This window comes from Aphelocoma coerulescens, chromosome 3 (assembly GCF_041296385.1).
Source record: "Aphelocoma coerulescens isolate FSJ_1873_10779 chromosome 3, UR_Acoe_1.0, whole genome shotgun sequence".
NCBI classification, from domain to species: domain Eukaryota; kingdom Metazoa; phylum Chordata; class Aves; order Passeriformes; family Corvidae; genus Aphelocoma; species Aphelocoma coerulescens.
Genome location: NC_091016.1, coordinates 62,745,975 through 62,761,253, shown reverse-complemented (window position 1 = coordinate 62,761,253; position 15,279 = coordinate 62,745,975). Strand labels below are relative to the sequence as shown.

The 15,279-nt window shown below is 40.8% G+C and overlaps 1 protein-coding gene across 4 annotated transcripts in view; it reads left to right on the top strand.

Annotated features, from left to right (window-relative positions):
* PLAGL1 (PLAG1 like zinc finger 1) overlaps positions 1 to 15,279 on the top strand; it is a 47,001-nt gene that overhangs the window by 9,916 nt on the left and 21,806 nt on the right. For 2 of the 4 annotated variants that reach the window (XM_069010559.1, XM_069010560.1), the window contains exon 2: positions 8,821 to 8,863. In XM_069010559.1, coding sequence (XP_068866660.1) covers positions 8,845 to 8,863 — 19 coding nt within the window. In that variant the 5' untranslated portion in view covers positions 8,821 to 8,844. Of the gene's footprint in view, positions 1 to 3,892; positions 3,911 to 8,820; positions 8,864 to 11,696; positions 11,759 to 15,279 lie in introns of those variants that run through there. The other 2 variants (XM_069010561.1, XM_069010564.1) reach the window with 2 other exon arrangements.

Below are 15,279 nucleotides of genomic sequence, written 5' to 3'. Positions count from 1 at the left end.
TCTTTAGTTGACAGTGGGGAGCAACATTTTATCTCTCTTTTATCTGAGAAACAGGTTACTGTGCTGAATATGAATAGTCTGCATCTGTATCTGCTTTTATTCAACAATAATCTGTGAGGCACAATTTGCAGATTTTTGGACTCATTAAATGGCTTGATAACCAAAGGAAAAATTAAGGAAACAGCTAAGTAATATTTAGGAACACATGTAGCTTTCCATTATTAAAGCATATGTGCACCATTTGGAGGATTTGGATATTATTAGAGTTGTGCACCTTAGGTATTCTGGGCACTACTATGAAAATATAACCCCTGAAACTAACATACTTTTTAAGAAAGGGCAATAAGAAATCACTCCTCAAGTTACAGTTTAGTTCCAACAGAACCAGTCCCTGACAATTCATGTGCTGGCTAGTTTCAGTAGATTAGTTCTAATAATTATCCCTTGCCTCTGTACCTTCTGAAGTGGTAGGCTGCATTTTCCATGCAGTATCCCACTCCAGCCAGTCCATGTGTGTGAACAGGAGGGAAAGGATGTGGGTGGTATTGCTGCCGAGTTTGCCGCTGACACGTCCAGCTGCTGTCCGAAGTAAATCTGAGCGTGCCGGTTGAAGCAGACAAATGGAGCGATGTGACAGGCAGCTGTTACCCACTCTCTCTTGCAGCGTTAATTAAGACAAACCAGCTCCTGCTGTCTCTCTGCCTCGAGTATTAAGTTCTTAGTGAAAACTCTTTGCCTATGCTTTAGAGTTAGAAGGATGTATTCATGTTACATACATTGCTTACTTCAGGCAGCTCAAGCAAATTTCTTAAGTATGAGGCCTTTGGGAGTGGAGCAGAAAAAGAAAACATTTCTACTAGCCAAGAAGCTTTTAACAAACAGTGAGGCATATTGTGGAAGAGCATTAATTGTGCTTTACCACGTAATTTATGTAGCTTTTATGAAGCAACTAAAGAGACTAAGCTAAACCCATTGGAATCACTGTGAAGATCATTTTGCATCTAAAATAACTGAAAAATACCAATACTCTTGACCCAAAATCCCTTTTCAGGTTAGACTTCCTCACTTTTACAAGTTTCTGAATGAAGCAGAATTTCACAGCATTGAAATTTAAAACTGCTAAAAGTATATGAGAGTGAGCAAAACTGAGAAGTGTAATTTGACCAAATAATTTGAATATAAGTATTTACATAATATAGCAGCAACATTACACACTGCATCACATTATTGCAATAGTGCTTAGCATGCATCTGTCATAGATAATGTGCAAGTTTGTGAGCATTTTGAGGGTGGGAGGTTTTAGATTACCATAATCTAAGCAAGATGTGTGAGGTAAGGTGTTGGCTTCCAGATGATAAATCTGTTTTTTTGATTGCCTGAAATTTATTGACATTGCCAAAGTACTGGCTAAATGTGTATCCCCCTCTCTGGTCACACTGTTGCACCGTGTGGGAACTTGTCTGTTTGTTTGTCTCCGCTGTGGGTTTTGCTCACCACATTTGGAAAGTTTTCGGCTGCTAGTGTGTGTTATTTGTATCAAGCGTATGAAAGAAGTGAGTGTTAAAATCCAGGTTTTTGTCAAACCTTTTTTAAAGCCACAGACTTTTTGACTCTTTGGGGACAGCAGCTTGAGGATCCTGCAGGAAAGGGATGGGAAATCTCCCTGCTGACCAGTCTGTCCAGCAGAGAGGAGTGCCTGTGCCCTTCCTGAAATGAGTGTTGGGATGCAGGCCTGAAGTGATGAAAAAGAGTTTAGCCAAGGTATTGAGGGAGAACAGGAAAAAGTGCTTTTTCACATGACCTTGTACAAGTGGGTTTAGTGTTTATTTTATGCTGGGGTTCAGTCCTGAGTTTCAGCCAGTAGACCAGAGTCCTCTCCACAGGCTCATTGAAATGGAAATGGTTTTGCCCTGCTGCTATGGAATGCAAATTATTTTAGGAATGTTCCTGGGTCTTGAGGCTTTCTAAAGCTCACACTTAAACAAGATTTTTTTTTTTTAGCTCATTTTATCCAATTCTCATAAGAAAATAAGGATCCAGAAAGATGATTGGTGCCTTGATCCTGACCCAGCAAAATATGAAGTGTAGGTTTGTCTTCATGTGTACAAATAGTTCCCTGCAAGTCAGTGGTGGAAAAACATGGGAAATGCAGAATTGCTTTGCTGGATCGCAGTCAAAATGCTGAGTGCTTTGCAAAGCCAAACAAGAGCAGCCCTCAGTGAGGCAGGCTGGCATGAGATGCCGTTTGGTATCGTTCCCTAGGAATTTGTCTCCCTTTTGTTACTATCTCTTTTTAAAAATGCTATTTAATAGCATTTCTTGTTATCAGGGCACTGGAGATGGGCAAAGACTTGTGTTTGATGCCTTGTCTGCCACAGGTCTTTTGCTGACCAAAATAGACCAGCGTCAAGTGATACAGGCTGGGAAAATTATGGTGAGAGACAGTGCCATATTTCAGAACAGGAAGAACTTGCTTTGAAACATGGAGTGGGATTTGTTGATCTTTGTGTTTCTGGTATCAGGGCACAGGATATAAAACGTATTTACTTTTAATGAAAATTGGGGTTTTTCTGCTTTAAACTGAAAACAGACTTAGATAGATTAGGTGCCCATGTGTGGACCATATTTGATGATGCTACATGTTGAGATGATCATAACCAGGTTATAATATTGTTTGGTTGGTGGAGGTAATGGTAAGGCAGGACTTTTTTATGTGTCCAAAATTAATGCTCAGTATAGCTTTGCCAAAATATTCGGTAAGGGATCCAAAAATTTTCATTAGGATAACTCTTGACATCACTGGGAACTGACAGGGCTCTTGGTTGCTTGCATACTACTGCATTTAATCTGTAGAGATGCATATAAAGTTTCTTTCAGCAGTGGGACTGGCTTATGTATTTGTATAGTGTCTGTGTGTGTGTAAACACAATTTAAAACATTATCATGAAGGCATACAAAATATCCTTGGTAAATGCATTAGAGAAAACATCCTTGAGGACATGACTTTTGTTCATTCACAGTCTGCTTTATGATTTTGTACAGTTCTTTTACCTCTGCATAGTCCTTTACAAAAGAGAAACATGTTACATTTATAATTTTGGGTTTTCCTTATTTTTTATATTCACAAATAAGACTTACTTAGGGAACTTCTGCAATACTAGTGAGCCAGATTTCTGGATCAGGGACACAAGGTTTCGTGTGTGGTACTGCTCAAGTTGTTTTGCTCAATCAAGGGAAAGATGCAGAATCCTGTACATAAAGAAGGAGATGATGGCAACACAGTTATTCTGTTTTGTAATTATAGAATAATTCCATGACATGAAAAAAAACCCCAAGTAATTGTAAAAGTACAAACTGTGCTATTTTATATTGTAAATAAAGTGATTTATAATTTCATATTTTTCATCAGTGAGGGACTCTACATGTGGTAGATAAAAAATGCACAGAATATCACTGTTGATCAGTGATACCAAACAGATCACATGTTGGATCAGTTGTACTCAGCATGCACTAAATCCTGATGTGGAGGTACAAGTGGGACTAACACAAACTTCAGGAAATCTGCGCAGGTTTCTTTATATGAAGATTTTGGCCCTGCATATTCATTTTTCCCTGTTGGTACTCTGTTAATCTTAAATATTTTCTATATCATTATGATTTTCTTTCCTGTTTATGAATTTGGGAGAAATTCAACAGTGTCAACAGTTAGCCCAGCAGAAGCACTTGCAGTAGCCAAAAGAACACAAGTAGGGACACTAGTGGAATGCTAACACTGTGTGATAAATGTGTTGTCTCCTGAAGGTGTTTTCTTCTGAGGGATGCAACCTGAGTCATAAGGTGTGCTGAAAGTTAAACCCCAGCAACTGATTTCTGTGGTGGGAGAAAGAGTCCTTCCTGATTTAATCTCAGTGTAAGTAGGTTAAGTGTGGTTTTCCTGTCACATCTTTGCTTGTGTATTTTAGACAACTGCAACTCTACTACTTACCATAGATGTCTTGAAAAAATACATTTACTTATGTTTTACCTTTATGCAGTTTAAATATGATAAAAGGTACTTAGATAACAATGTCACTTACATGAAGGTGTTGTGAATCTATAAATGAGTTGTGCCAGGCATTCTTCTGAGTATCCAAGGAATAGCAGTGTCCCTTTTCAGCTGCATGAGTAAGGTGGACAGATGACTTCACATCATGAAAAGAGTCCTTTGGTGACTGATTAGCTAATGTGCCTCTTTGGTGAGCAGCATGAAGCTGAGGTTCATTTGAGGGCCATATGATGTCAGATCGCTACAAAGAGTATGCTTGTGTTGACAGTTGTCAATGTTTTTGGGCATTGTGTGGAATTCTGTAATAACTTCTGAGGACTTATTGGAGGGCAGAAGCTGAGTGGTTCGAAACCATGTTTCCACTCACAGTGAGTTCATCATTCAAAAGCTCTGATCCAGGTCTTTGTCTCTGCATGGCATAGGTCTCTTTTGCAGGCACCGTGTTCTCTTGTTATCTACAGATGGCATCGTGTTGCAAGCACAAGGGTATCACTGCAGTGTGAAAGCTTTTCCTGTTGCTGCCACTTATGGCTCTTCCCACATCTGGCCCTGCTTTTCCCTTGGCTTTCTGTGGCATGATGCCAGGGAGGATAGATGTACATCTTCTAAAAGGGAGGTCAGTGGAAGAGCTCTGCCACATGAAGTCACATGAGAATCTTTGGGTGTTACATGCAGGGCAGCTGTCTTGAACAACAATTTGTAGTCTCATGTTGCAGACATTGCAAAGGTCCCTAAACAGTTTCCTGGCTTCCCTTGTCATGGAGTTTGTTGTCTCTGGTAAAGATGAGCTTCAAGGCCAGGGAAATAAGTGCTTTTTGGTAAAACCTTGTCATCCTCCTAGAACTCTGCAGTAAACTGCAGTAGCTGTAGAAAGTGGAGTCTTTGCTGCTCTTCCAGTGTGAACCACTGGTAAGCAAGGAAGTTGTCAAGGCCTATGCTGGCAGCCTTCACGGATGTCTTGTGCATCATGAACAGCCCCATAGGTCCTGTGCAGGCTGGTTTTCCTGTGCATTTCATTGTGGGAGGTACCTTTCCTGTAGCAGTGACCTTGATCCTCATTGTAGGTCCTCCTCATGAACCATACTTGGAAAATGCTGCCTGATTTCATTACTTCCACGTCTTCTGCACCACAACAGAACAGGTAACAGGCCTAAAATTGTGGCCTTTCTTACTGTGGACTCTGGGCATCCCAGGGCAGTCCCATCACCATCATGTGTATCTATCCTGAGTCATACATGCCCACAGTGTGCCCACTACAATCACTTATAAAACACAAAATGTATAGTCTGTGAATTTTTGGCAATGGTGGAGCAACTGAAAATAACCCAAACCCTAGAATCCTGGCTCCTACAGAAAATACACTGTGACATGTCCTTCTAGGCAGTGCAGAACCCATCCCCACTTCCTCTAACGGGTGCAAACCACTTTCCACCACCACAAAGCATTGAACTTTTCATCATCCAAAGTGCCTGTAATCACTGCTTTGCTATCTCTTGACTGTTAACCATCTATTATATTAACCCATCAAGTCCTACTCAACCTAAATGAGTATTTTCCTGATACCTGAAAGCCTGTAAAAACCTCGTTAGGCTTTGCCTCACATTTTCAAAGCTCCAATTTTCACGTATGGGAAACATCCCCTACTCTGCTTCTCTTCCTCTTCTGTCCATTCATTGATGAGAAAGGAGGATACTTAAGAGCAACCACAAACAACTTCTTTTGACTCTGTGGGCAGCACAGCAAATTTGGCCAAAAAATGGCCAATATACCTACAACACTTTGTCTAAAGGTCAGTGTGGTACATCAGTGTCGTTTACAAGGAGAGAAAATACAGAAGATTGGCCAATGTTAAACTGAGGCCAGCATGGCCACTGGCCAACCACCTGAGTTTAGATGGACAAGTGACTGATGTGGCCAGAAACTACCAGACACTGTGCCTGGTTGGCTCAGCGCGTGTGGCTGCCACAGCTCTGCGTCTGTTGGAGCCCCCTTGGGCAGGGGCAATACACTGCACAAGGGGTGCCCTTGTGCCTGTGAAGAAGGAGAGGGATGTATGGTGTGGTTTTGTGCAGCTGGGATGACAGGCAGTTCTGGGTCCACGTTGAGGATAACTGCAGGTAAGAGCTGGCATAGCTTATGAAGGAGCTTGTAGTTCTACTTAAACGTCCTTGCCCCTGCAAATACACTTTGCTGTATTTATCCTCACTGTGTCTGAGATAATGTCTGAACCAGCTGCTGGAAGAGGAGCAGCACTTCCTTGTGATGCTGTGCCTGGTGTTCTTCTGCTGTGTGAGTGGGTTGTGTTGCAGTCACTGGGTGCTTCCTCTTGGTCTATAGTTTCTGTGCCCTTCCCAAGGGCTGGACTTGGGCACTTTGGGGTTGCTGCTGCTAGGACCACTTCATCATAGAATTGTATGGGGGGAAAAAATTTCTCAGACTTCAGTGGCCTGTGGAGAAAAACATTTTGGTGATTTACCTCCAAAATGACATCACAGAACAACTCGGCCAAATATTAATTGGGGTGTTCATGGACCACTGCATGTGTCACTGCAACAAGGCTGGATGGAGGATGTGTGGGGGCCAGGGAGGGCATGGAATGAGGCTGCACTTTCTCATGACAGGAGGCTGCTGCAGACCAGATGTGTGAGGGGGAAGGTATAACTAATGACTCAAACCATATGGGAGGAAAGAGCTTGTTGTGTTGCGGTTTAACAAGTAATTGCCCTGCCGATTGAATGCCAGCACAGTTAAATTATTTTATCATGAATCTAGTTATTCAATGGGGGAAAAGAAATCTTTATTAGTTGATGGCCCTGGTTTGACAGTGATAACATGTAGCCTGCTGTTTCTGGGGATGACAAAGCCTGGTGCGTGTATAGTCACATATGGATGCCATTAAAATCCACTGTTCCCTCTGCAAGGCCTATATTTTTAGAAATTAACACCACAAAGAGTCTTGCTCTCAGCCAGAATGGAGTCAAACTGCAGAGTAGATTTTTTTCAGAAATAAAGTGTTTTCTGGATGATGGAAATCAGACTAGGACACTTGCTGCCTAGGAAGCCTGCTCTCAGCATGCGTGTTTTTATCTGGAAAGAGGACTCACTGATGTGGGCCCCTTTACTGCTGCTTTCTCACAGCACAACTCAGTTCTTGCAACCAGCTCCAATTAATTTGGAAGTATCTTACTAATGATCATTGTATTTTTAAAAATGAAGATGTTTTCTTTGACCTGTTTCAGTCAGCAACAAAATACTGCTGTCTTCAACCATTAACCCAGCACTGCCAAGCCCACCACTAAACCATGTCCCTAAGCACCACATCTACATGTTTTTTAAATATCCACAGGAATGGGGACACTTCCCATGGCAGCCTGTTCCAGTGCTTTGACAACTCTTTCAGTGAAGACTTTTTTCCTAATATCCAGCCTAAACCTCTCCTGACACAACTTGACGCCGTTTCCTCTCGTCCTGTCCCTTGTTACTTGGGAGAAGAGACTCATCCCACCTGGCTACAACCTCCTTTCAGGTTGTTGTAGAGTCATAAGGTCCCCCCTGAGCCTCCTTTTCTCCAGGCTAAACAATGCCATTTCCCTCAGCCGCTCCTCAATCAGACTTGTGCTCCAGGCCTTTCACCAGCTCTGTTGCCCTTTCCTGAACTCACTCCAGCACCTCAGTGTCTTTCTTGTAGTGAGGGGCCCAGAACTGATCACAGGATTCAAGGTGTGGCCTCACCAATGCCAGATACAGGGGGATGGTCCCTGCCCTGCTCCTGCTGGCCACACTATTTCTGACACAGGCCAGGATGCCATTGGCCTTCTTGGCCACCTGGGCACAGCTGGCTCATGGTCAGCTGCTGTTGACCAGCACCCCAGGTCCTTTTCTACCTGGCCACTTTAGCCACTCTTCCCCAAGCCTGTAGCACTGCCTGGGGTTGTTATCCAAGTGCAGGACTTGGCACTTGGACTTGTTGAACGTCTTTCTTTCACCCCAGTTCATATACACACACACCTTTAAACACTGCCTGATATTTTCAAGATTTGTACAGGGAATAAAATGGCATACAGTGATGTGATTTGTACTGTTATTTGTGTGTCTCCTTATTAATACATGCATTATTATTTCTGTAGCTCCAAGTAGTCTTATTCAGTCATTGGGATACCCGTGTGTTGGGGATTGCTCAGACAGCTACAGAAACCTCTGACTCTGCTCCTATGTGCTTATAGTAAAATCTCAGTCAAAAGCCAGCAGATGAATGGGAAGGGAAAAAGATGAATGAGTTCAGCAGAAAACCAGAAGTCTCCAGAAGTCTTTCAAGAGAGCAAATAAAATGTCTTGTCCTATATTTGGTTAATATTCTTTTTGACTCTGCAAGGGTCAGAACTGTTAGGATGAATACCAGATATATCAGGCATAAACACAGAATAGCATGCAATGGGGTAAAATACATGATGCTTGAAAATTCTGTTGTAATTGATGCCTGGAAAATATATAATAATAAATGTTAATGAAGATGTGGAATACATTGAACTGCTCTTATTTAAAAGGCATTACATTAATATTGCCAGTTTACATTGTCTGTGAAATGAAGTGGAATCAGTTTTTCTTTTCCTTTTCCTCTACAAATTGAAATTCTTCCTTGTAAGATTTCTGTAGATATGTTCTTCTTATTTCCTAAAGAGCTAAAAGACTATGCATGTGATTACTAGCATGAGATATAAACATGGATAGTGCTAGTTCAGGAAACTGATAATTCTTTTTTCATTTATTTTGTGTAGGTTTCCTTTGCCTGATCTGTAAACATGTCCACAGACCTGCTCTGTAAGTACATTTCCATCGTCCCACTGTGATTTTTTTTACCATATGTTTTTATCAGATTCCCAGATGTATTCATGATTGATGTCTTTTATGTGAAGTATAAAGTCTGCTTTTGCATTTGCGTTTCTTCTGAGACATCTGTGGAACAATATTACCATTATAATCAGCGGGATTATTCTTGGAGTAAAGCATGACTTAATATGAGTAAAATTGTAAAAATCTGTCCCAAGTATAAGAACAGACTGGTTCATTGAGACTTAAAATTGCAATTCTGTCTAAAATGTTTTATCTATCTTTGGCACAAATACCATCCCAGATTACTACAGAGTGATGTGCTCGGGGTTTTTAATCATTTTGTGAATTTAACTCCTGTGCTTCCAAGGCATCATTATCCCAATCACATCCAAATCTCATGCCTTATCACTATTATTCATCCTTCTTCTTAACAGACAAGTGGCATATCCTTATACTTTGCAGTCGTAACTACCACGGAAGGTGGCTGCTCACAATTTCCCGATACTTGCACTCTCTTGCTCCAGCTTAAGTTATCTGAAGCATTAAGCACATTTTTTATGCTTATTGATCTGATCTACATGCTTTATTTTGGAGTCCCTCCAGTTCCTCAGCTGCCTTTTTTTATCATTGCCTCCAAGGGCTGCCCAGATGCACACTGTGCAATATAAGAGAGGGAAAATTCAGACGCCTTTTATCATTCTTCGTTACTTCCTCAGAGGAACAAAGAAAACAGGGTTGGGGTTTTTTTCATTAATAACTATCAGTTATTAGTTAATAAATATAAATATAAATAGTAATCAGTTAATAAATATAAAACCATCAGTGGCTTAATGGCAAATAGCAATTATCTGTGGGGGTGAAACATATACTTCAAGATCAAGTTATTTGTTAAAATGCATTTTTTTAATTTTACCTGTGAACTGGCAATTTCAGGGCATGCTTAAATGCCATTTAGATACAGAGAGAACCCTAAAATAAGGAATGTCATATGCCTGACTGTATTGTATACAACAGGCAAAACTGTTAGCAGGAGTGAAATATTAAAGAAAGCAGAGGGCAGGTTGACTGCAGGGGTCATGGTCAAGACTCCTCAACTATACTCAGATGTTTGTCTGCTTTAGCAATTTTATGCCCTGGCAGTTTCACTTCTCTTTTTTTTCAGCTCAGCAACAGTGCCTTTCTCATGTTCCCCCTAATGATCAGTGTGTTAAAGATGCTGTCACCTGAGTAGAGGCTGAAGGAGCTGGGCATGTTCCACTCAAAGAGGAGAAGGCTGAAGGGGATCTAGTGTTGGTCTTTCAGTACAAAAATGGTGGTTATGGAGAAGGAGTTGGAAGCAGCCTTTCCTCAAGCAGGCGCTGTGACAGGACGAGAGGCAATAGCCACAAGTTGCTTCAGGGGAGATGCTTGTGGATGCAAGGGGCATTTTCACTGGGGGGTCGATCAAACACTGGAATAGGCTGCCCAGGAAAGTGGTGGAGTTGCCCTCACTGGAAGTATTTGAGATACAGCTTGCAAGGCCCTGGGTAATGCCATTAAAGGGCCTGAATTCAGCAAGAGGCTGGGCTAGTTGATTGTCACAGATCTCCTGCAACTTCAGTAATTCTGCAGTTCTGTATTTCCTTGTGTCCTCAGCTGTCTTCTGCGCAGTGAGCAGTCATGCCTACAACCTGTCCCTGGTCTTCTCAGTACTGCTTGTGCTGTGCCAGGTCCTGTGATACTTGCTCATGTTAGTGGGGCAGACAATTGTCTTCTCACTTGGAGATGTGTCAGTGGCCCGGAGTCAGTACCAGTGCTGAGGGGGCTTTCCAGGTTCCACCTGCTGGGTGTTTGTGACAGACGGGTAGTGCCTTGGTAAAACATCTGTGTGCAGGGGAATGCTAAAGAATGACATGGAAAATCTGTACAGGTGTGCATTGACTTCAGATCTTTATGGCTGTATGTATATAAAGAAATATTTCAGGGCCAGCCCGTGAGCTCAGTACTAGCCTATACTAACAAGCAACAAACACTAGGGTGTGTTTGAGGGATAATACCTACCAGACTGTGTTCCAGGTAAGGAATTTGGATATAACCAAACTGTTTGTGGGGGAAAAGAGAAGGAGATGAAGGGGAATCTAGACAGACGTGTGGAGCTGATGCCAGGTGGTCTCAGCACCAGGTCTCTGGCTCTTACTGTTTAGCAGTAGACATGTAGCCTAACCACCAGTCCTTAAGCTTGACCACAGCATTGTCTTTTGCTAATGCTTGGTTCAATAAAAGGTCAAATTTTAGCATTAAAAATCTTGTTCCAGGTTACATTAATGAAGACAAGATGTATAATTTTAAAAGTAAAAATTCCAACGAAACTGGAACAAACCCCCTTAAATTCCTTAGGAAAAAACCCTACTGCAGTCTTAGGGCAAATTGCACAAAGAAAATATCATAGTTGCACAATACAAGGGCTGCTGCAGCTAGACTTCAAACTCCAGCAGCTAAGTCTTCAAGCTTGTGAAAATAAATCAGAAAAGCCAACATTCCTGAGAAGTTTCAGCACAATGAATTTGAGGTAGCAAGTGTTTCTCTGGTTTAGATGGAGAAGCTAAGAAAAAAAAGACGTTTATGAAAAGTCTGTCAGCTACTGAGGCTCGGCTGGTCAGGGAAGCAGCAGACTTCCCTTGGAGCTTGTTTTTCTTTTTATCCTTGGATGAACTAGTGTGCAGTATATTATGCTGCCTGAATGTAGGGGTTTGTCACGGTTAGCGCTGGGGGCTGTCCCGGGAACGTAGGAAGGCGATAGGCATGAATGGAGCGTGCAGTGGTCGGTGAGGATAGAGCCCGCTCTTCAGGAAACCTGTTGCTGCTCCTCTCAGCCCCGCCGGCCAAAGCCAGGCAGGAAAGGAGGTGGGTCTTTGATCTCTTTGTTGTAGCTGCTCCCTGGGAATTTGCTGAAATCAATGCCCTGTTTTCCTGAAGAAATGAATGGCTATGCCTAACTAGCTTTGTGAAGCGCTGGGGAATTCACCGCTTCTGTTTATTGACAGCTGAAAAGGAGCACATGGTCCTGAATGGGTCCTCCTGGGGAAACAAAACAGAGTGGAGTTAGACTTAGTTGAATACAGGGGCATTTGCAAAAGTCTGCTGAAGGAGGATGGCATGATTCCTTATACCCTGTACTAGCACAGCCTGACATTTTACTAAGATTGCCATTTAAAATAAGGTAAGGTTTATTTTGATTTCCCATATGTAGTGTGATTATGAAATGTTTGCATTTCTGTTCTTGAGTGCAAAACCAATGTTTGAGTTTTATTCTGTCATGGGAAACACCTAAGTGACTCTTGTGCTGTTTCTAGCCTCTGTGTGTGTTCATTTGTTCTTTATCTTACGGTGATTAATGAATATGAAAAGTAATAGAAAATCAGTATTTGGGTTTTCCAGTTAGGTCCTGAACATCAGTCATTTATGTAGGCTATTATATGCAATTTTTTATGCCTTTGAGAATCAGCTGAGTTTGCATCAGATGATTTCTTAACTGGTACAGACTGCTGTGTTAATACACACAAGGCAGTGACTAACAAGAGGGCCTGTCTGGCAGAAAATCTGGGAATTTTAAAATCCTTTGAAATGTGAGGATGCATTTCCAAACTTCTGTTTCCATGGGACTCAAGGCAAGAGGTAGACTTACCACTACTCTTGCTGCTGGCTTTAGGTGTACAGGGGTTTTTTGTAAAGACAGCAAAGAATAGCAAGAGGAGGATGATAATGAAGAAGCAGTATTTTCGTTGTGCAAGTCCAGAACAGTTTATTAGACCAAGGGAATTTGGTGTGTAATTCATATGTAAATTTTTTACTGAAAACAGGAGAACAAATTGCCAGGGTTTCTATATTAGTTTCTGTGGTGATTGAAGGAACAGATTTCTGGGCTCATGCAGCTACAGCATTCAGGTGTGGCCCACTTACGATAGCAGGAAAAAAAAGTTAAGTAATGTAATTTCTTCCTTTGTTATTTGAAGTGTAAGGGCAAGCTCAGAACAGAGTAATTGCCGCCTTGCAGCCTCGTTCTTACATGGCAGTAGGAACTGCTATGTTTTTGTTGCAAACAAAAAACATTAAAAGTGTCTGTGCATGGGTGCAGTAGTTTGAAAACTCTCAAGTAGTCCCCTCATTTTGAGAGAAGTGCTTGGGAAGTTTCATGTTTTGTTGGAATAGTTTGTGTTCCTCAGTCTGGCATTTTTTCTTCGAGTGATTTTGAGCTAGTCATCTTACTAGTTTTGTCTCATTTTGTGCTTTTCCCAGCAGATAACTTCTCTGTTTTTCTTGGAAGAATTTGGGCTCCATATACAAACATGCTTTCTTTAGATTACATTGTGATCCTTGAAATGAAAATACATTGCTTAACTGTAGAGCATCAACATGTTTGCTTGTGGCTTCTGCTGTTAAGTTTCCAAGATTTTCAGAGACAAAAAGCAAAAAAAGCAAATGCATTTATAATTTTGACTGAGATGTGAACACTGAACTCAAGCAAGCAGATATCAAAGTTTGTGGGCTCTGTTGTCATTATTGTTATCCAAATGTGTCAAAACTGTTTTTTGACCTCACTTAAGTGTATTTATGCATGATAGGCATTGGAAGCCATTAAAATGTAAAGCTAAAGCTAATATAAAGTTAACATTTAAGTTGGACCTGAGATATATTTGTAGGTCCTTTCAGTGCTGTAATCTAGATATGTTATGAAAATGTTGAACAGTGAGGGTTCCTGGGTACTTGTAATGGTGCAAATAGAAAAGAATCACGGTTGTGGAAAGCTCAGTTGATCGGGGCTTTTTTAGTTGGTGTAATGGAGAAGAAAGTAGATGATTCATGTGTGACACGGAAGGTGCCACTTGTTCTCTGTTCCTCGGGCGATAAGACAAGGCAGAGTGTGTTATGTTTACCTTACTGGACTGGAAGGTGCTCAGGCAGATGTGATGGGGAGGTGCATAGGGATGTTCTGGCAGGACAGTTGTCACTTTGCCTCTTCTAATATCTTTATAAAATATGAAATTGTTTTGACCTATTGGCAGTGTTGAAGTGGAAGAAGTATAAAATATTTGATTTCTAACCAACAGAGTAAAGTATACCAAATACAAGGTGAGATATGTAATCATACAGAGCTTTAAGTAAATATGCATGTTGAATAACCAGAGTTATATAAATACATATCTGAGAAATGGTTCTCCCAAAGTGATGCCGTTACTGTCTGTTGATCTTGTTCTTCGAGCTAGGAAAGTATGAAAACAGGAACAAATTCTTTGCAATTTTGCATTGCAAGATTGCTTCTTAGATTTGAATAATAGAGACTACTGTTATTGTGTGTGTGTGTGTGTGACTTTTGGAAATAATTTAAAGAAACTACAGATTGATCAGAAATGTAGAAAAAATATTTGATTTTTATTTGATCTCAAACTGAGATGACTGTTGGCAGAATAAATAGAGCTGTATGGAGATACTTTCTAATCTGAGTTGAGAGCTTCATCTATGGAAAAAAATCTGCAATTTTTTAAACCCACAAATTTTTGAAAGTCTCATGCAATTCTCCTATAATAATCTATAATTATGTACTTTGTATTTCTGTATCTTACAGGACTGCCTTTATGCCTGAGGAGAATAGTTATTGTGAGGAAAATGTGCTATACTGCTGTCTAATTTGTTGTTCCCAATTTTATTATCCTTTCTTAGTCAGTCTGTTAAAGAAGCTCAGGTAGACATAATTTCTTTAGTATAGTATCAGTCAAGACATTAGCTAATTATCATATGGTTCCCTATAAAAACCTTTTGTGCAGAGAAAAAGAAGTAAATGTTAGATCTTAGGAAAAAGAAAACAAATAAATGGAAACACAGATACGATACTTGCACATGTGAGTTTTTTTTCATAGAAATAGATCCCTGTGTCTGTTCAGCAGCAGAGCTTCCCAATGCCTATGTGGTGTTTTTTAAAGAAATCACTTCATGCCTTAAAAGAGAAGAGTAATTTAACAGGGTCATAAAGGCTAAGGATGAGAGTCTCCTACCCATTTTGTTCCCAAAGAAGCTGGGAATCAAGCATGCTTTTCCTGTTGGAAATGAAGCAAGGAATAACAGAACTTGTCTGTTATGAAGTGGATGCATAGTAAGAACTAAAGCTGTTCTACTAAGCTGTTAATGACCCTTCATTTACAAAAGCAAATGCTTTTGAAAGAAGACTCCTTCATTTCAGTATTTTAGATATATACTTTAGGGTTCATTGATCAAAAAAAACCCACTTTTTTTTTTCTCTTCGTTGAGTTGGAATATCAGTAGGAGGTTTGGATGGCTCATTGAGGAAGTTAACTCATTTTCCAGTTTTATTAATAGTGTTCACTGAATGTAATGTGTACTGGAGTGTTCTTTCAGGACTGGCCCTCCCA